Here is a 20,852-nt window from a genome sequence, read left to right as displayed (position 1 = left end):
GTACATTTTTCCCCAGGCTACATTTTCTTAATCAGTACATAGAAGTGCTAATGAGAGAGTTTGTGATACACCCTATCCTCGTTATATGCGGGGGATACGTTCCTCGCAGTGGACGCATAATGTGAATAATTGTTTAAATGAAGAAGATAGGGATGCGCTCCAGAGGGCTTCCTAATTATGTTTTATCTGTAATTTATTCACATTTTCATACCAATACGACACAAAAGCAGTACCACAAGGCACATTCGCATTATATTTCATCAATTTAAGGTAATATTCAACATAATAAGTCATAGAAAGTTAACATACTAGGGTGTACAGTACTCACCAACAGTGGCAGGTGTGTTGGCTCCGGGAGATGAGTGGTTGTTGTGGTGTCGGGCAGCTTTATGTGGATGAGGTGGATGGCTGTGTGTCGTCGGGATCATCAAGGACAGCAAAGTGTGAAGGAAGACTCACAGAACTCTCACTGACCTGACCTCTTTCCAGGATTCATCAATGTTGTTGATGGCATGTCTGATGTTGAAGGACTTCCACCATTCCCTCACCATTGGTAAACTCCCGGGATTTTCGAAATCGTCTGTTGCTTGCAGCATCTGAGAGATAGTTTGCCATAAAAAATCCACCTTGAATGTAGATATCACACCTTGGTCAAGTGTTTGAATCAGCGACGTTGTGTTAGGTGGCAGGAAGCACACTGTTACGTTAGGATGAATGCTGTCCAAATGTTTAGGATGGGCTGGCACATTGTCAAGCAACAAAAGAACTTTAAAGGCAAGATTCTGTTCCTGGCAGTAGCATTCAGCCTCAGCAGCAAAATGATTAGTAAACCAACCTTCAAAGTGACCCATGCTTTCTTGTTAGCTGCCCAGTGGGCAGGAAGCATATTCTTACTCAAACCCTTAAGAGCACGGGGGTTTAGTGAATGGTAAACTAGGAGAGGCTTCATCTTACAGTCTCCTTCGGCATTGGAGCACATAAGCAAAGTCAGTCTATGCTTTGCTGCCTTGAAACCTGACGCAGTTTTCTCATCCTTCCTTATGTAAGTGTGTTTTGGCATTTCCAAACAGGCCGGTCTCCTCTGATGCCGCCCTGTTTATAATTTCCAACTTTCTTCAAGTGTTAAGGTGGTTCTCTGCCGCTTGGCTGATGGCCCAGGACTTGACATCGGTCACTTAGGAGACATAGTTAAATATTTTAAGCACAAAATCACTGCAGCGTGGGTAAAAACAACAAAAGTTTAAGAGCGGAAATCGCACATCCATACTTTGCCAAAACAACTGCGAGACTGGCGGGAGTGAGACTGTGAGACGTGCGCACATGACTTGTATTGGCAGGAAAGCGGTGCTCCTCACATAATTGTGAGTTTTGGACACATATAAGGAGATGTTGGTAATCTAATTCATCATTCTAGTTAGCCCCACCTCCTCCATTACCCCTCCCCGTCCAGTTACTGCACTGACTTGTAAACCTTTAAACCACTGAAGGGTTGTTTACATTGTAAATGCTATTTATATAATTATTAATGCACATTTTATTCCTTCTGTCTTTTAACCTCTAACTTTCTGCCTTTTATATATAGTATATATAATCCTTTGCTTTTATGTACTTTGTTGAATGTTATTGAATGTTGTTTTCTGTGAATGTCCTGCCCTGACCTACGCACCATTGCAAATTCCAAGTGCATGTAAATGAATATGATTCGGTCTTGATCTGTTTACATTTGTCCAGGTGCTCCAGAACAGGGTCGAGAGCCAGTGAGATTTTGTGCTGTGAATTTAATTTGTTCCTTTTTGCAGACTATACCTTCAAAGTTCCAAACCTAATCATTAACACTCTTCCACCTTTTAAGAACCATAAGGTGATCTTCATAATTACCTCTAAGCTCTCTGCAACCATTGTGCTGTCAGATTTTGTATCTAGTGTTCAATTTCAAGTTTGAATAACCTTCAGTTCAAAGGCAAAGTCCGTGCACAAATACAGATATGTACAGTTGCCATGAAAGATCACTCCCTACGTGACTCTGTGGTCATTTGTCCCACCCCACTGGTCTCCGTCCCGGCACTTATCCTTGCAAGTGGATCAAGTGCTACAGCTACCCCTACACCTTAACCCTCACACCTATTCTGGGCCCCAAACAGTCCTTCCAGGTGAGGTGACACTTCACCTGCGAGTCTATTGTGGCCTGTGTGTGGCCTCCTGTGTATCAGTGAGACTGGACGTAGATTGGGAGACTGCTTCACCAAGCACTTACACTCCTTCCGCCAGAGCAAGCGGGATCTCCCAGTGGCCTCCCGTTTTAATTCCAAGTCCCAATCCCATTCTGATACACCCATCCATGGCCTCCTCTACTGTTCTGATAAAGCCACACTCAGGTTGGAGGAACAACAGCTTATATTCCGTCTGGGTAGCCTCCAACCTGATGGTTTGAACATCGATTTCTCAAACTTCCAGTAATGCCCAACCCCCCACCCACCTCACCATTTCCAATCCCCTTTTCCCTCTCTCACCTCATCTCACCAATCAACTTTCCAGCTCTTTACTTCGTCCCTCCCCCTCCAAGCTTCATCTATTGCCTGGTGTTTCTCTCTCCCCTCCTAATGCCCTTACCTTGGACAATATCGGTGGTGTGGTCTTCCATAAAAAAAACCTTGCCCAGGCTCGCCCCCTGGAAACTTCCCGAGGAGCAAATCCATGGTCTATGGAGACTAACGGAGGCCTACATCTCTCCCCTCCCCCCCACCTTACTCCTCAGCTTTTTTCTTCAGCCCTGCCAATGGGTTTCACCTGAAACCTTAACTGTACTTTTTCCATAGATGCTGCCAGGCCTGCTGAGTCCCTCCAGCATTTCATGTGTGTTACTCAGATTTCCAGCATCCGCAGATTTTCTCTTGTTTGTGATGTAGTGCTGAAGCTTTATAAGGCATTGGTCAGACCACACTTGGAGTATAGTGAGCAGCCTTAGGCCCCGTATCTAAGAAAAGAGGTGCTGGCATTGGAGAGAATCCAGAGGAGGTTCATGAGACTGATTCCTGGAATGAAAGATTATTGTATGAGGAGAGTTTGATGGCTCTGGGTCTGTACTCACTGGTTCCCAAGAATGAAGGAGGATCAAATATTGAAAGGCCTAGGTGGACTCAGGGTTCTCTCTGGTGGCATATATGTACTTTGACAAAAAATTTACTTTGAACCTTGAGAGGGTGTAGGGAAGAAGTTTTTAATAGCGGAGAGATCTGGGACCAGAGGGCGCAGCACTAGAATGCAAGAATGCCCCTCCAGAAGAGAGATGAGGAAGAATTTCTTTAGCCAGCGAGTGATGAATCCGCAGTTCTTTGCCACAGATGGATGTGGAGGCCATGTCATTGGGTATATTTAAAGCAGAGGTTCTTGATTAGTAAGGGCATCAAAAGTTAAGGAGAGAAGGCAGAAGAATGGGGTTGAGAGCAATAATACATCTTTTTCAATCTTTTTATTATTGTTATTAATATCAACAAAATACAATTGGTACATAGATAATGGGATTACAAACATACACATTTCAACTGAACACGAAAGAATACATAAGCAATGATTACAGTATAAATGAGTATTCCCAAATCATGGATGATACAATATATAAATAAACAAGGCAAATCTAGGTATATCATAATATATAATAAAAAAACAGAAACAAGAAAAAGAAAAAAATATGCAAAAAACTAATCTAATAATTTAATAACTAATAAGGAAAAAAACAAAAAAGGAAAAAGAGAAAAAGAAAAACTGGAAAAAGAAAACAAAAAGGGCTGGTTATAATATCTCACAAGAATACCAAATCATCAGTGTCGTCAACTCCGATCCTCTCAACATATATAAAATCAAATAGGCTTGAAACAGGGTCATATTATATCAGATGAAAATATTGAATAAATGGTCTCCATATCTTTTCAAATTTAATAGAAGTATCAAATACACCACTTCTAATTTTTTCTAAATTTAAACATAACATAGTTTGAGAATACCAATGAAATACAGTAGGAGGATTAATTTCCTTCCAATTCAACAAAATAGATCTTCTAGCCATTAGTGTAAGAAACGCAATCATTTGACAGGCGGAAGAAGATAAATGAAGTGAGTCCATCATTGGTAAACCAAAAATTGCGGGAATAGGATGGGGTTGTAAATCAATGTTCAATACCGCAGAGATAATATCAAAAATATCTTTCCAATATTTTTTCAAAAGCGGACACGACCAGAACATATGAGTTAAAGACGCTATTTCAGATTGACATCTATCACAAATAGGATTTATATAGGAATAAAAATGAGCCAATTTATCCTTGGACATATGGGCCCTATGTACGACCTTAAACTGAATGTTTGGCACATGTAGATGATGTATTAACTAATTGAAGAATTCTATCCCAATTCTCAATAGGAATAATAAGGTTAAGCTCTCTTTCCCAATCATTTTTTGTCTTATAAAGGGGCTCTGAATGTATCTTCATAGTTATGTTATAAAGATTTGATATAAGCCCTTTTTGAAAGGGATTTAATTCAAACAAACTCTCCAAAATACCTGAAGACACAAAATTTGGAAAAGTAGGAAGTACAGTATTTAAAAAATTCCTAATCTGTAAATATCTAAAAAAATGAAATCTAGGCAAATTATATTTATTAGATAATTGCTCAAAAGACATAAAACAATTGTCCGAAAATAAATCTGAAAATCGTAGTAATCCCTTAGTCTTCCAAGCCAAATAAGCTTGGTCTATAATTGAAGGGTGGATAAAACAATTGGATACAATAGGAATATTTAAAACAAACTGAGTCAACCCAAAGAATTTCTGAAATTGAAACCATATACGTAAAGTATGTTTAACTATCGGGTTGTCAATTTGTTTCGGCAATTTAGAAAGAGCAAAAGGGAGAGAAGTCCCTAAAATAGAACCCAGTGCAAAACCTGGTACCGATTTAATTTCCAGGCTCACCCAATGAGGGCTAAAAGATCCATCCCAGTCTTTCAACCAACATATCAAATATCTAATATTAACTGCCCAATAATAAAATCTAAAATTAGGCAATGCTAGTCCACCTTCCTTCTTTGCCTTCTGTAAGTATATTTTACCTAACCTGGGATTTTTATTCTGCCATGTATATGAGGAAATTTTTGAATCAACATTAGTAAAAAAAGATTTCGGAATAAAAATTGGTACCGCTTGAAAAATATATAAAAACTTAGGTAAAATAACCATCTTAATAGCATTAATCCTACCTATCAGAGATAAAGATAATGGTGACCACTTAGTAAACAAGCATTTCATCTGATCAATTAAGGGTACAAAATTAACCTTAAATAAGTCTTTATGGTTTTTTGTGATTTTAATCCCTGTAAATAATAGAGTCATTAACTAATTTAAAAGGTAAGTTTCCAAAAATTGGGACCTGTCTATCTAAAGGAAACAATTCACTCTTATTAAGATTTAATTTATACCCAGAAAAATCACTAAATTGAGCCAACAATGATAAAACTACAGGAATAGATTTCTCAGGATTAGAAATAAATAATTATAAATCATCTGCATACAAAGATAATTTATGAGTATCTGTCCCACTATTAATACCAAGAATATCCTGTGATTCTCTGATAGCAATTGCCAAGGGTTCTAAAGCAATATCAAATAATAGTGGGCTAAGAGGACAGCCTTGTCTAGTGCCCCGAAATAAACAAAAAAAGGGAGATCTTTGATTATTAGTAAACACCGGGGCTACTGGAGTATGATAAATCAGTTTAATCCAGGAAATAAATGTCAGACTAAAATTAAACTCCTCCAACACATTAAATAAGTATGGCCATTCAACTCTGTCAAATGCTTTCTCTGCATCTAATGAAATAACACATTCTGAAATATTATGTGAAGGAGTATACACAATATTCAATAACCTCCTAACATTAAAAAAAGAATAACGATTTTTAATAAAACCGGTTTGATCTTCCGAGATAATTTGGGGTAATACCTTCTCCAACCTGGATGCAAGTAACTTGGAAAAAATCTTAGAATCTACATTCAATAAAGATATTGGTCTATAGGATGCGCAATCAGTAGGGTCTTTATCTTTCTTCAATATTAAAGAGATGGAAGCTCTATAAAAAGATTGTGGCAAATTGCCCAATCTAATTGCTTCTTCAAAAACCTTATATAACCAAGGAGAAAGAGTAGCGGAAAACATTTTAAAAATTCTGCTGTATACCCATCCGGACCAGGTGCTTTCCCTGAATTCATGGAGGAAATAACCCCTTTGATTTCTGCATCAGTCATAGGAGTTTCCAATATTGAAAGATCATCTGGTGATAATTTTGGGAAATTCAATTTCCCAAGAAAATCACACATGGTACCACAATCCTGAGGAAATTCAGAATGACATAGGGAGGTATAAAAATCTTGAAATGACTTACTTATCTCATCATGGTTAACTGTCAAATCCCCATTTTGCTGACGGATCTTAGTAATTTGATGTTTAACAAAGCATTCTTCAATTGACTAGCTAGCAGTTTACCCGATTTATCACTATGTATATAAAAATCAGATCTGGACTTCATCAATTGATTTTCAATCGAAGATGTAAGTAATAATCTATATTCTGTTTGAAGTTCAACCCTTTGCTTGTAAAGCTCCTTACTAGGAGTAATCAACTATTTCTTGTCAATCTCTTTAATTTTATCAACCAATAAAAGAGCTTCCTTCTTTATGCGTTTTCTCAGACCAATGGAGTAGGAGATAATCTGTCCACGTATATATGCTTTAAAAGTGTCCCAAAGTGTTCCGTAAGAAATATCTTCCATGGAGTTGGTTGAAAAGAAGAAGTCGATCTGTTCATTCATAAATTTAATAAAGTCCGGATCTTGCAATAAGGTAGAGTCAAATCGCCATTGTCTAGCATTAGGAACTGTATCCATAAATTTAATAGAAAGTTTTAATGGAGCATGGTCAGAAATAGCTATAATATCATAATCACAACCATTTACCGAAGGAATCAAACAAGAGTCAATAAAAAAATAATCAATTCTCGAATAAGAATGATAAACATGTGAGAAAAAAGAAAACTCCTTATCCTTAGGATGCCGAAATCTCCAAATATCAAAAACTCCATTATCAGTCATGAAAGAGTTGATACAAGTGGCTGACTTATTGGGTAAAGTCTGAGTAGATATAGATTTGTCCATCAAAGGATTTAAACAACAATTAAAATCACCACCCATTATCAACTTATATTCATTTAGATTAGATAAAGAAGTAAATAAGGACTTTAAAAAATCAGGACAATCCACATTTGGAGCATAAACATTAACCATAGCAACCTTTTCATTGCAAAGTAAGCCCGTAATTAACAAAAATCTACCATTCAGATCCGAAAAGATATCATGTTGGACAAATGCAATAGAGGAGTCAATAAAAATTGAAACTCCCTTTACTTTGGCATTCAAATTCGAATGGTACTGTTGACCCCGCCAAAACCTAAAAAAGCGATAATTATTCTCCTTCCCCACATGAGTTTCTTGTACAAAAATGATATGAGCATTAAGTCTTTGGAATACTTTGAAAATCTTCTTTCGTTTAATCTGATGGTTTAAACCATTAGTATTCCAAGACACAAAATTAATGGTCTGAGCCATATTCTAAAATCAACCCTTTGATATATAAAGGGTTAACCAAATTATAAACTCATGCACCCGGAAGCGGAACAAAAATAAAGAGCGGACCCGGAAGTGACGACATCGTAGACATATTTGTAGTTCAAAAACAGCCCAAATGAAAAAACTAAAACAAACCGGTAAAGGAAATATAGAGTTAGAAAAAAGACCACCCCCCACCCACTCAAGAAAGAGAAAAAAAAACAACAGCCAAAAATAGGCTGGGAAAAGGAAAAAATGAAACTAACCCTACCCCCATATCAGCAGAAGACCACTCCGTATATAAAGGATATATATAAAAAAAATCCACCCAAACTTTAAAAATTATGATCACTGTACTAAAACTAAACTTCTTAATATACCTGGTTGTAAAAAAAACGAAAAGAATATAATCAGTAAAAACTTATAAATCGGGTTATAACCCAAACAAACCAAAAAATATTTAAACTGTGATAAGCGATGCATAAGAACACTTTAACTTGAATATAAAGTATAGAGTAAACCTACACCAATAGCCAGAAACAAAATCTGGTTTGAGGAATCAAAAACCATCTTACACGATCAAAATCCCTCATTTATTAGGAATGAGAGACAGTAGCAGTAAGGAAGTTCTCAATCAGAAAACTTCTTGTTACAGATGTAGAAAGGAAAACCCAGCGTAGAGCGTTCGGCGGCGAGATTCTGAGCTTCACAGGTTTTAGATTTTTCTCATAACATTCAGACATCAGAGGTTTAAAAAGAAGCCTTGCCTTCAGGACTAAAATCTTCTACTAAGCGGAAATTGTGATCCTACCTGCCGAGCCACACGAATAAGTTGCTCTCTATCATGTACGTAATGAAACCGGACAATTACAACCGAGGGTTTAGCTGAAGCACTCGGTGATCGACGCATAATTCTATGAGCGTGATCAAGTAACGGGGGGCTATCTGGAAATACAGATGGGAACGCATCCTATAAAAGTTGAGCAAAGTACTTCGAGGGGTCGCCTTGTTCTATGCCATCTGGGAGACCAAGTATACGTAGGTTCTGTCTTCTGGACCGATTCTCAAAGTCGACACTCTTGGCTTTAAATGTTTCCACCAGTTTAGTGGTCGAAAGTAAATCCTGTTGCAATTTTTCAATTATCAAATCTCGTTTCCGAGCGTCTTCTTGCAGAGCTGCGATAAGAACTTGCTGCTGGTTAATTACTGAATCTGTCTTATCCATATAATCTTGAAAAGCCTTTATATCTTGTTTAAAAATTCATTGTTGTTCATCAAATTTTTTATCCAAAACCTCCAATAACAATTCATAAGTTAATTCAGTGCGTTGCAGATGAGCTTGCTTCTTTCCATTACCGTTCGGGTTCCGCCCAGGTTCTCGTCCTTTAGATCTAAGAGCCATTTCTGAGTACATATCTTCAAAAATTCACAATAAACTCTTAAAGATAAGTCCAAAAAAATAGCAAGAATCTTTTGGTGTAGGTAAAAATAAGTTGAATAAGGGTGATCAAAGGTTAAAAAAAGTAAAGGTTATGGAGCGAATCTAAAACAGTACTCACTCCATGAGCGTCTCCTGCTGACCTCCGAGAGCAATAATATATCAGTCATGAATGAATGGAGAGCAGATTTAATGGGCCGTATAGCCTAATTCTGCTCCTATGTCACATGGTCTTATGTTCTAAAACCTTACAGCAGCATCTCAGGAACATACCATTCACAAGAAAAACATAAGCACAAATCAAATTATAAACATGAGAATATCTGGCCTGCTGAGTTCCTCCAGCACAAATATACACAGTTATCCCAAGAAAACATAACTAAGTGGATGCTAAACAAGATAAGAGCCTATGGCAATACAGGAAAGATGCCAGCACAGCAGAAGACTGGCAAAGAGTGGAAATAAAGAAGGCCTTTTCTGATTAGCTGTCAGTGATGAGTGGTGTCAAAAACATGGAGGAATCATCATGCACTCCCACAGCCTGCATCCTGTGATTCCAGTCTCTAAGCCCAATGTGCGAACAGCCTTCGGGAGAGTGAACCCATGAAAAGCATTCAGCCCAGACGGGGTACTTCGCCAAGTACGAAAGACCAGTGCTGATCAACTGGCTGGAGTGTTCAGTGAGATCTTTAACCTCTCGTTTCAACAGTCTGAGGTAATCACCTGCTTCAAGCAGACTTATATCAGTGCCCAAGAGGAACGTAGCAACCTGCTTCAATGACTATCATCTACTAGCACTTAGTCCACAGCAGGCACCATTTCAATGGCTCTTCACTCAGCCCTGGAATATCTAGACAGCAGAGATGCATACATCAGAATGCTCTTCATTGTCTACAGCTTGACATTCGATACCATCATCCCCTCAAAACTAATCAAAATTAAGCTTCAAGACGGCCTCAATACTTCCTTGTGCAATTGGATACTCAACTTCCTTGCTTGCAGACTCCAGTCAGTTTGGATTAGCAACAACATCTCCTCCACAATCTCCATCAGCAAAGGTGCACCACAAGGCTGTGTGTTTAATCCCCTGCTCTACTCACTTTATACTTATAACTGTGAGGCTATGCACAGTTCCAATAACATATTCATTTGCTGACAATTCAACTGTTGTTGGTCAAATCAAAGATGCTGATAAATCAGCATATAGGAAGAAGATTGAAAATCTGGCTGAATGGTGCCATAACAATTGTTGTTGTGTGAATAAAATCACCAGGGAGAAGTACTGGTAGATATGGTGCAGTCTTTTATTAGACAAAGTAAGACTGCACAGGCATCATACTGAAACCCCTTTGGGAGGAAGACAGCCTACCTGGCCCAACACTACGTGACATTTTGTATGCTGAAGATCAAAGGAAAATCCCATACTTACAATGCTTCCTTTGAACGAAACACCACCTACACACCCACATGACAGAAAAGCATATAACAAATTTAATCAGCATTGTCTGGTCTTCCAATTAACTGTGGTTCAGATCTTAGGAACCCATTGTCCAGAGCTGCATTGTAGATTTAATCCACAGTTCACATTTGCATCTGAAGATTGGTGGCTGAAGTCAGTTGCTGAAGTTATTTGCTATATGTACTAACCCCCAAAAAAATGGTCTAACAGTGACAAACTCTTACTCAACGTCAGCAAAATCAAGGAGCTAATTATCGTTTTTAAGAAACCAGAGGTCTATGAGTTAGTCCTCATTAGAGGATCGGAGGTGGAGAGGGTCAGCAGCTTTAAATTCCTTGGTGTAATCATTTTGAAGAGCTCAGCAAGTAGGGAAGTTACAAAGAAAGCATGGCAACACTTTGAATGATTCAGCATGACATCTTAAACTTTGACAAACTTCTGTAGATGTTATGGAGAGTAATTGACTGACTACATCACAGCCTGGTATGGAAACTACTACGAATGTAGTGTACATGGCCAAATCCATCATGGAGAAAGCCTTCCCCACTATTGAGCACATCTACATAAAGCGGAGTTGCAGGAAAGCAGTATCCATCATCTGGGACCTCAGCCACATGTCATGATCTCTACTATCTGCTGTGATTGGGAAGAAGGTGCAGGAGCGTGGAGATTCACACCACCAGCTTCAGGAACAGATGTTAGCCCTCAGCTGTCAGGCTAGTGAACCAAAGGGGATATCCTTACTTGCCCCATCATTAAACTGTTCCCACAACCTATGGACTCATTTTCAAGGACCCTTCATCTCATGTTAGAGTCATAGAAATCTACAACACAGAAACAGGCCATTTAGCCCTTCTAGTGCATGCCAACCACTTAAACTGCCTAGTCCCATTGACCTGCACCTGGACACCTGGACCATAGCCCTCCATACTACTTCCACTCATGTACCAATCCAAACTTCTCTTAAAAGTTGAAATGGAAGCAACATCCACCCACTGGTGCAGGCAGCTTGTTCCACACTCTTAATACCCTCTGAGTGAAGAAGTTTCCCCTCATGTTCCCTCAAACATTTCACGTTTCACCCTTAACCCATGACTTCTAGTTGTAGTCTCACTCAGCTTCAGTGGAAAAAGCCTGCTTACATTTACCCTATTTACTGTATACCCATCATAATTTTGTAAACCTCTCTCAAATCTCCCCCCAGTCATCTATGTTCTAGGGAATAAAGTTCTAACCTATTCAACCTTTCCTGATAACTCATGTACTTCAGTCCTGTTGACATCCTTGTAAACTTTCTCTGTACTCTTTCAACCTTAATTACATCTTTCCTGTAGATAGGTGATCAAGGCTGCACACAATACTCCACATTAGGTCTCACCACCAATGTCTTTTACAATTTCAACATAACATCCCAACGTTTGATCTATGAAGGCCAAAGTGCCAAAAGCTTTCTTTCTGAATCTACTGGCATGTGATGCCACTTTCAATGAATGATGGACCTATATTCCCAGATCCCTTTGTTCTACAGCACTTGTCCTTGTCTCACTGTACACTGTGTAAGACCTACCCTGGTTGGTTATCCCAAAGTGCAGCACCTCACACTTGCCTACATTAAATTCCATCTGCCATTTTTCAGTCCATTTTTCCAGCTGGTTCAGATCCTGCTGCAAGTTCTGATGTCCTTCCTCACTGTCTACTACACCCCCAATCTTGGTGTCATCTGCAAATTTGCTGATCCAGCTAACCACATTATCATCCAGATCATTGCTGTTGGACCCAACACCGACCCATGTGGCACTCCACTAGTCACAGGCCTCCAGACAGAGAGGAAACCATCCACTACCACTCTCTGTTTTTTTTCCTGGAAAGCCCATGTCCAATCCAATTTACTACCTCATCTTGGATGCTGAACGATGGAACCCACTTGAGCCACTTCCCATGTGGGACTTGTTTTGTGGGAAATGCTGTCTGGCCTGGCCTGCTGAGCTACTCCAGCATTTTGTGTTTGTTGCTTGGATTTATAGCACCTGCAGATTTTCTCTTGTTTGTGATTGGACTTGCTTTAATACCTTACTGAAGTCCATGTAGACAACATCCACTGCCTTGCCATCACTAACTTTCCTGATAACTTCCTTGAAAAGTATAAGATTGGTCTGACATGATCTACCAGGCACAAATAGGGAATAACACAAGATCTAATTAGAGAAATCAGAGTAACAAAGGTTATTCTAATGAATATCACTGTTATTGCCTAGTTGCACTCACATCTACAGTGATGAAATTCTTTGAGAGGTTGGTCATCACAGAGTCAACTTCAACCTCAGTAAGGACCTGGACCCATTGTAATTTGCCTATCACCACAATAGGCCTATAGTGAATGTAATTTCACTGGCTCCACTCAGCCTTGGATCACCTGGACAGTAGTAATGCCTACATCAGGCTGTTGTTTATTGATTACAGTTCAACTTTCACACCATCAAACCGTCAGTTCTAATCAGCAAGTTCCAAAACCTGGGTCTTTGTACTTCACTCTGCAATTGGATCCTTGACTTCTTCATCGAGAGACCAGTCCGTGCCTATCGGAACTAACATCTCGCCGACAGCCAACACTAGCACACCTTAAGGATATGTGCTTAGTCCACTGTTATACTCTCTCTATACCCAAGACTGTGAATCGGCTCAGCTCAAACACCATCTTTAAGTTTGCCAATGGATTTTTGGTATAATTTCAGATGGTGATGAGGAGGTGTACATGAGTGAGATAGATCAGCTGTTTGAGTGGTGTTATAGCAATAACCTTGCACTCAATGACAGTAAGACTAAGGAATTAATTGTGGATTTCAGGAAGAGGAAGTTGAGGGAGCACACACCAGTCCTCATCGAGGGATCAGCAGTGGAAAGGGTGAGCAGTTTTATGTTCCTAGGAGTCAACATCACTGAAGATCTATCTGGCCCCAACATATTGATTCAATTTTTTGGGCTCCTTATTTTAGAGAGGATATCTTGACATTGGAGAGGGTTCAGAGAAGATTCACAAGAGTGATTCCAGGAATGAAAGGGTTACCATAAGTGACAGCTCTTGGGCATATCCATGGTATTTCTTTGTCTGACCAACGTGTTATTGCATTTGTTACATTTATAGCTAGGAGGGCCATTCTGTTGAAGTGGAAGGATACATTGGCTCCCACTCTGTTACAATGGTTCTCTCAAGTGATGTTCTGTCTTAGTTTGGAGAAAATTAGAAGTCAAACCTTCGAACCTATGTTTGATTTTGAGAAAAGATGGGGTTCATTTGCTCGTTACTACCATTTGAGTTAATTGATAGATTTCCTCCATGATCTAATTGTAAATTTTGGGGGTTTTTTTGCTGGCAGTTTGATGTTTATCTTTGGAAGCTTTTTGTATGACGCGTGGCTCTGGGGTTGAACACCTAATGGGTTCTTTGTTTTCTCACTTTGCTTTAGTAGGGCTTTTTTCTCTTTTCTTTTTTTTGTATCACCATGTTTTTCAATCTTTAAAACATTATTTCTGTTCCTTTGAGACATTGTAAGTGTTACCTATTTCGATGTACTCTTGTTAGTTTGGATAATAATAATAAAAAGATTTGAAAAGAAAGAAAGCTCTTGGGCTATATTCCCTGGAGTTCAGAATGAGGGGGATCTCATAGAAACATTCCGAATGTTAAAAGGCCTGAACAGATTAGATATGGCAAAGTTATTTCCCATGGTAGGGGAGTCCAGGACAAGAGGGAATGACTTCATGATTGAAGGATGTCCTTTTAGAACTGAGATGCAGTGAAATTACTTTAGTCAGATGGTGGTAAATCTGTAGAATTTGTTGCCACAAGTGCTGTGGAGGCCAAGTTATTGGGTGCATTTAAGGCAGAGATAGATAGGTTCTTGATTAGCCAGGGCATCAAAAGGAATGGGGAGAAGGCAAGAGAGTTGGGATGACTGGAAGATTTGGAAGGCTGAGCTGACTCAACTGACTCAACTGAATGGCCTACTTCTGCTCCTATATCTTATGGTCTTATGGTTTTAATTGTGTTGGTGCGTGACCTAGTGGATAAGGCATTGGTCTAGTGATCTGAAAGTCACTGGTTCGAGCCTCAGCTGAGGCAGCGTGTTGTGTCCTTGAGCAAGGCACTTAACAGCACATTGCTCTGCGACGTCACCGGTGCCAAGCTGTTTGGGTCCTAGTGCCCTTCCCTTGGACAACTTTGGTGACGTGGAGAGGGGAAGGCCTGCAGCTTGGGCAACTGCCAGTCTCCCATACAACCCTACCCAGGCCTGCGCCCTGGAAACCTTCCAAGGCGCAAATCCATGGTCTCACGTGACTAACGGATGCCTAGGGTTTTAATTACAAAGAAGGCAAGCCAGTGACTATGTTTCATCAGAGGTTTGAGGAGATTTTGTTAGATTTTGGCTAGATTTGACACCAAAGACTCTAACATTTTCCTACAGATGTACTGTGGAGAGCACTCTAACTGGCTGCGTTGCCATCTGATAAGGAGAGTTGACTGTACTGGACTGGAAAAAGCTGCAGAAAGTTCTGAACTCAGCCAGCTCCATCATCGACACTGGCCTTCCCAGTATTGATGCATCTTCAAAGGGCATCCATCATTGAGGATTCCCATCACCCAGGGCATGCCCTCTTCTCATTGCTACCATCAGAAGGAGGTACAGGAGCTTGAAGACACACATACAACATTTTAGGGACAGGTTCTTCCCCTCTGCCATCAGATTTCTGAATGGATAATGAGTCATGTACTCCACCTCAATATGTGTTTGCTCTCTTTTTGCACCACTTATTTAATTTTTAGAAGTATAATTTTGTTTAGAACTATATAGTTTTTTAATTAAGTATTGCATTGTATTGCTGCCTAGAGCAACAAATTTCAATATTTATGCCAGTGAGATTCTGATTCTGTTATGGATATTGACCATTTGGTAATGTGTGTACATTCAAATTCCTTCTTTGTGAGATCAGTCGCCATGCACAATACAAGTGTTCATAGTCAATAGAAACTACATCCTAACAACCGATGATGCTTTGAAGTTACGAAAGTAATTGTCCCCGGTTGGTATGACTTGCTTCCTTCAATTTCATACCTCTGTAACTTGACTCGTATGTCAAATAACTGCAGTCCCCTGCTGTGCAAAGGGAGGCTATGCTTTTCAAAGACCTTTCTTGCCTGGACATTATCTTAACCCTTACCTTGATGCAACTTCCATAGTATAATCTTGGAAGTGGTTGTTAGAAATATTGGAAGAAGAAACAGGAAGAATGCATTTTTACTCTGCACTCTTAAAGATTAAATATTAGCTTTATTTGTCACATGTACATTGAAAGAGACAGTGAAATGTGTCCGAGGGTGTGCTGAGGGCAGCCGACTGGTGTCACTATGTTTCCAGCGACAACATAGCATGCTAATTCTAACCATGTGTCTTTGGAATGTGGGAGGGAACCGGATCACCTGGAGGTCGTGGGAAGAATGTATAAGCTCCGTACAGATTGACTTGAAGGGGAACAATATGTCTTTGAGGAGTGGGAAGAACTTGTCTGAACCTAGTGATAGAGGCAACGGGAAAGGAAAGATGCAAACGGAAAGATCTAATGAAATGCCATCGTGGGTCGAAGATATAGTTCGAAAACTGAATTCAATTAAAGACCGAATGGAAAAGAACAGTAATGAAATGATGTAATTTCTGGGAAAACTTAAAGATCTGGAAACTCAAGTCATTACACATGAAGAGGAATTGAAGGCAACTAAGCAAAAATTGCTTGAAACTACAACTTGTTTGGAACAATATCAAAATAAGATTATAGACCTGGAAACCAGGTCTCACCGAAGGAATATACGAATTGTTGGGCAGCAGGAAGGAATTGAAAGTGGAGACTTAACTGTTTATTTTAGTAAGTTTTTTTATACCTTATTTTCCTACTATACTATTGCAGCCACCTACTATAGAAAGAGCACATAGATCGTTTACTTCGAGACATCAAGATAAACCATGCTCTGTTTTGGTCTGTTTTCATCATTTTAAGATTAAAGATCAAATAATGCAACAGTCAAGAAAGCAGCGAGTTTTCAGATTTGAGAAATCTGAGCTCTGTTTCTATGAAGATTATCTGAAAGAGGTAATGGAGCAAAATCAAAATTTGCTCTGGTAATGAAGGAGGCATATGAAAATAAATTGTTCCCTTCTTTGCTTCACCCAACAAGAATGAAAGTTTTTCCTCCTGATTCTCCTCCTTGTATATTTTTTGATCCTAAAGTTGCACTGGTGTTTGTTCAAACCATATCTGCTGTAACTTCCGATTGCACTGTCTGGAAGGTTGTTTGGTTATCTGTATTAGCATTTCCAATAGAAGATTTATGAAGGCTGAGTTATGAAGGTCAGGGGACTTGTTCATTATTGTATATCATCGGTTTGTTTTGGAAAGACGATTCATGGTTCAAGTATGACTGTTTAAATGGTTATTTGGACATTCAAATGAGAAAAAGGAGATGAGAGGACTTACTCCTTGAACTTAATATCTGGTGTGATTTTTTTTTGTTTCTTAATTAACTAACTGGTAGTTTTTCCTACTAATGGGGCTATTTTCTTTTTTAATATATATAGTTAGCAGAGGTTTCAATTATTCGTATAATATTAGTTGGTAGTTTTGAAAATTTAGTTGGGTTAAATATGCTATTAACATTTCTTCTTGCCTTTTTAGCTTTTTTAAAAAAAATTGTGTTGATTTGTTATTAAGTACTATACTTGGTTTCTCTAGGTAATATATTTTAGATCTTAATAACTGTTTATCTTTTAAAATTTCTTTTCAATATATTAGTATGCTTTTTTACGTAACAGAATATTATAGCATCTTATAACTGAATTTAAAGCTTTTTTAGGGGCTCTAATGTTAAATTTAAGATGGTGCTGGTTTTTCTTTTTAAGATAATAAATTTTTGGTTTTATCTTTGTTTAAAAAAGATTAAATATAAACATAGGATAGTTGTAGATGCTGGAATATAAACACTCTCCTTTGTTGAGACTTTCTCATTTCTCTTACAAAGTCAGTGGATTTAATCTTTTTTTAACTGGGGGTGGGGTAAAGAACCTTCTCATATTTTCTTTGGACAGACAGAACAGTCTAGGGCGGGGGTCGGCAACCCGCGGCTCCGGAGCCACATGTGGCTCTTTTACGTCTGTGCTGCGGCTCCCTGTTGCTTTGGAAAATAATTGGTTGTGGCGACCCTTTTCCTGGCACATCCGAACCGACTCACAATTAGATAGCCTACGGGGGTTTGCGAGCACAGAGCTTTGGAGCCTCTGCGCCATGGGGGCAGGTTGAGGGAGGCTTAAAAGTGAGGCTGAAGATTTCGAATAAAGTTTTTTCCTTCGACTGCAGTTACCGACTCCGTGTCGTAATTTTAGCGCTGCGTGTAGCACACCGCTACATGGTCAGTATTTAATTAAAATGTATTTTATGTTAGTTTGTTAGTTTTTGAAATGTAAATCTAAATTTGAAGATTATGGTGATCTTGTACAATCTAAATAAGACGTTGTGGAGACCCATTTCCTGACACATCCGAACCGGCTCACAATTAGCCAGCGTTCAGGCTAAGGGAGATAGCCTACGGGGGTTTGTGAGTATGTGTCTTTTGCAGCATCCGCGCCCATGGGGGGCGGGTTGAGGGAGGCTTAAAAGCAAGGCTGTTTAGTTCGAATAAAGCTACACCGCTACAATGTGTTTTTATCGCTGGCTGTCCAGAGGGGAGGTGCTGAAACACTTTGTCGCGTGTCTGGAAGAAGTGAAAACTTTCCTGGGCAGCAAAGGGCCCACCTTTCCTGAGCTGGAACAGCCAGAGTGGCTGGAAAAGCTACACTTCATGGTAGACATGACAGCGCACCTGAACACGCTGAACACAGCTCTTCAACGGGGTAAGGACGTACAACCCTGCACATGTTGGAGGATGTTTTGGCATTCGAGCGCAAGTTGACGTTGCTTGCTAGAGATTTACAGAAAGGCACATTGTCTCACTTCCCCAATTTGAGAGAGTTCAAACAAGGTCACGACATGATAAATTCGGAGTATTTACATTCTGCAATCATCGCAATGCAAACATCGTTTGGGAAACGCTTATGTGAGTTCAGAGAGGAAAAAACCACATTATCCTTCCCGGTCAGTCCCCTAAGCATCGATCCATCCCTACTGAATACGACTGCATTGTCAGGTGTGAGTCAACCTGAACAAGTATGATAAATATTTTAATTGCCTATTATTTTACGTATATTCATATTTTTTCATTGTTCAGTGAAATAGTCCTTTTATTTTTCAGGTTGACAGCTGGCTGACGTTATTTTTGGTTTGCTGCTGGCGGCAAATTTAAGTTTGGCGTTTTTCATAAATACAAGAAGGACTCAAATAGACGTTGAGTATTTTACTTAAAAGTAACCTTCAACCCAACGTCTTCTTTTCGGAGTTCAAAATGTTTTTGTTGCATGCAGAAATGTAATTTCGTTTTCTCTGCAGGAGTTCATCAATTTCATAAATGCAACACATTATAGTTTGTTTATACATAGCATAAAGGCAAAACAAAACGTTATATGCAGTGTTATTTCATTTTAAATGTCAAACGGGTTTTGCGGCTCCCAGAGTTTTCTTTTCTGTGGGAAACGGGTCCAAGTGGCTCTTTCAGTGGTAAAGGTTGCTGACCCCTGGTCTAGGCAATCACAGGGTGCTTGCTTTTTTCTGAGCTGTGGGGGGAGGGGTTGGGGTTAGTGAGAGCAAAGGCTTCAACTGATGGTGACCACTGTTCACAGCGTAAAGTTCAGGCCAGTTCTGTTCAGGATCTCGATGCCCAAGAGCTGCTCAGGACTTTTCTGAAGTATTGAAGCTTCTCATTTTCTTCTGTCTGGACAATGTTTGGGCTGCATTGTGGTGTAGCAATTTGCACATTGCTTTACAGTAGCAGCTGTAAGATCAGGGATTGATTCCTGCTGGTCTCTGGAAGGCATTTGTCTGTTTTCCCTGTGACCGTGTCGGTTTCCTTAGGTGCTCAGGTTTCCTTTCACACCCCTAATGCGTACGGCTCAGGTTATTGAGTTGTGGGCTTGCTATGTTGGTAATGGAAATCTGTAGGCTGCCTAGCACAATCCTCACTGATTTGATTTGACGCTAACAACCATTTTGATATACGTATGGCAAATAATACTGTTCTTTTTTATCTTTATATGTCCCTGACTTGATTGCTGTAGGAGGGAGTTCTTCAGAACAGGCCACACGGATGTACATCAGAATCAGAATCAAGTTATTAGCACTGACCTGTATTGTGTAAATTTAATTTTACATCAGCAGTACAATGAAATGCATAAAAATAAATTTAAATTGCAGTAAGAATATATGAATAAATAGTGCAAAAAGAGAGCACAATAGTGTTACTGTTAATGGACCTTTCAGAAAACTGATTGTGAAGGGGAAGAATCTGTTTCTAAGACATTGAATGTACATCCTAAGGCTCCTGTAGCTCCTCCCTGAGGGTGGTAACAAGAAGAGGGCATGCTCTGGGTGGAGAGGTTCCTTTATGATGGATGCCACCTTTCAAAAATGTCCTTGGACATTCCTGTATAATTAGTATGTTGAAGCTTGTCCCTCCAGTCATCTGTGGGAAGTTTGTTAGGTATCTTGGAATCTGATTTTCACATTGTTGTTGAGCTATTAACACTGAACAATGTTGATCATTAGATACAGAGGGAATCTGTATTTACTGACAAATACCTTTATTAGTTCAGTTAACAACAAGCCTGTGATTATACAAAAGTAAATTCCTGTATGCGCACCCATTAGGTTTCCCTAATCCTTCCTGAATAGTCAAAGGAATAGGAATGATGCTGGCCAGGAGTTCCTCTTGTTCCCAGTGTAATCTCCACATCTGTAATGATTGGTCTCCAGAGCTGTTGCTGCTGAAACTCTTGAAATCCTCCATTCTTAGAATATAGAACAGCAGAGGCCCTTTGACCCACGATCTTGTGCTGAGTTGTTAACATATTCTAAGATCAATCTATCCCTTCCTTCCCAGATAGCCTTCTATTTTTCCTTCATCCATAGGCCCACTTGCAATCCCTTCAATGTTCCTAATGTAACTGCCCCTAACACCCGCCTTGTTCCATCCAGTCACCACTCTAAAAGGAAAAAAATCCTTCCTCTGACATCCCATCTATACTTTTGTTCAATCACCTTAAAGTTATGGCTCTTCGTATTAGCCATTTCTGCCCGGGGATGGGGATGTCTCTGGCTGTCCACTCTAC

At 39.4% G+C, this 20,852-nt stretch overlaps 1 protein-coding gene across 3 annotated transcripts in view; it reads left to right on the top strand.

Moving 5' to 3' along the window:
- Positions 1-20,852, top strand: part of LOC132392987 (sterol 26-hydroxylase, mitochondrial) — a 176,499-nt gene that overhangs the window by 77,004 nt on the left and 78,643 nt on the right. The window contains exon 1 of one of the 3 annotated variants that reach the window (XM_059967653.1): positions 1,283-1,392. The exons of the other annotated variants lie outside the window; for them this stretch is intronic. Coding sequence (XP_059823636.1) covers positions 1,387-1,392 — 6 coding nt within the window. The 5' untranslated portion in view covers positions 1,283-1,386. Of the gene's footprint in view, positions 1-1,282; positions 1,393-20,852 lie in introns of those variants that run through there. 3 annotated transcript variants of the gene reach the window in all.

The sequence above is a fragment of the Hypanus sabinus genome, chromosome 4 (genome assembly GCF_030144855.1).
Source record: "Hypanus sabinus isolate sHypSab1 chromosome 4, sHypSab1.hap1, whole genome shotgun sequence".
Lineage (NCBI taxonomy): Eukaryota > Metazoa > Chordata > Chondrichthyes > Myliobatiformes > Dasyatidae > Hypanus > Hypanus sabinus.
The sequence above is the reverse complement of the archived record's forward strand: the minus strand, read 5'-3'. Positions and strand labels throughout refer to the sequence as shown.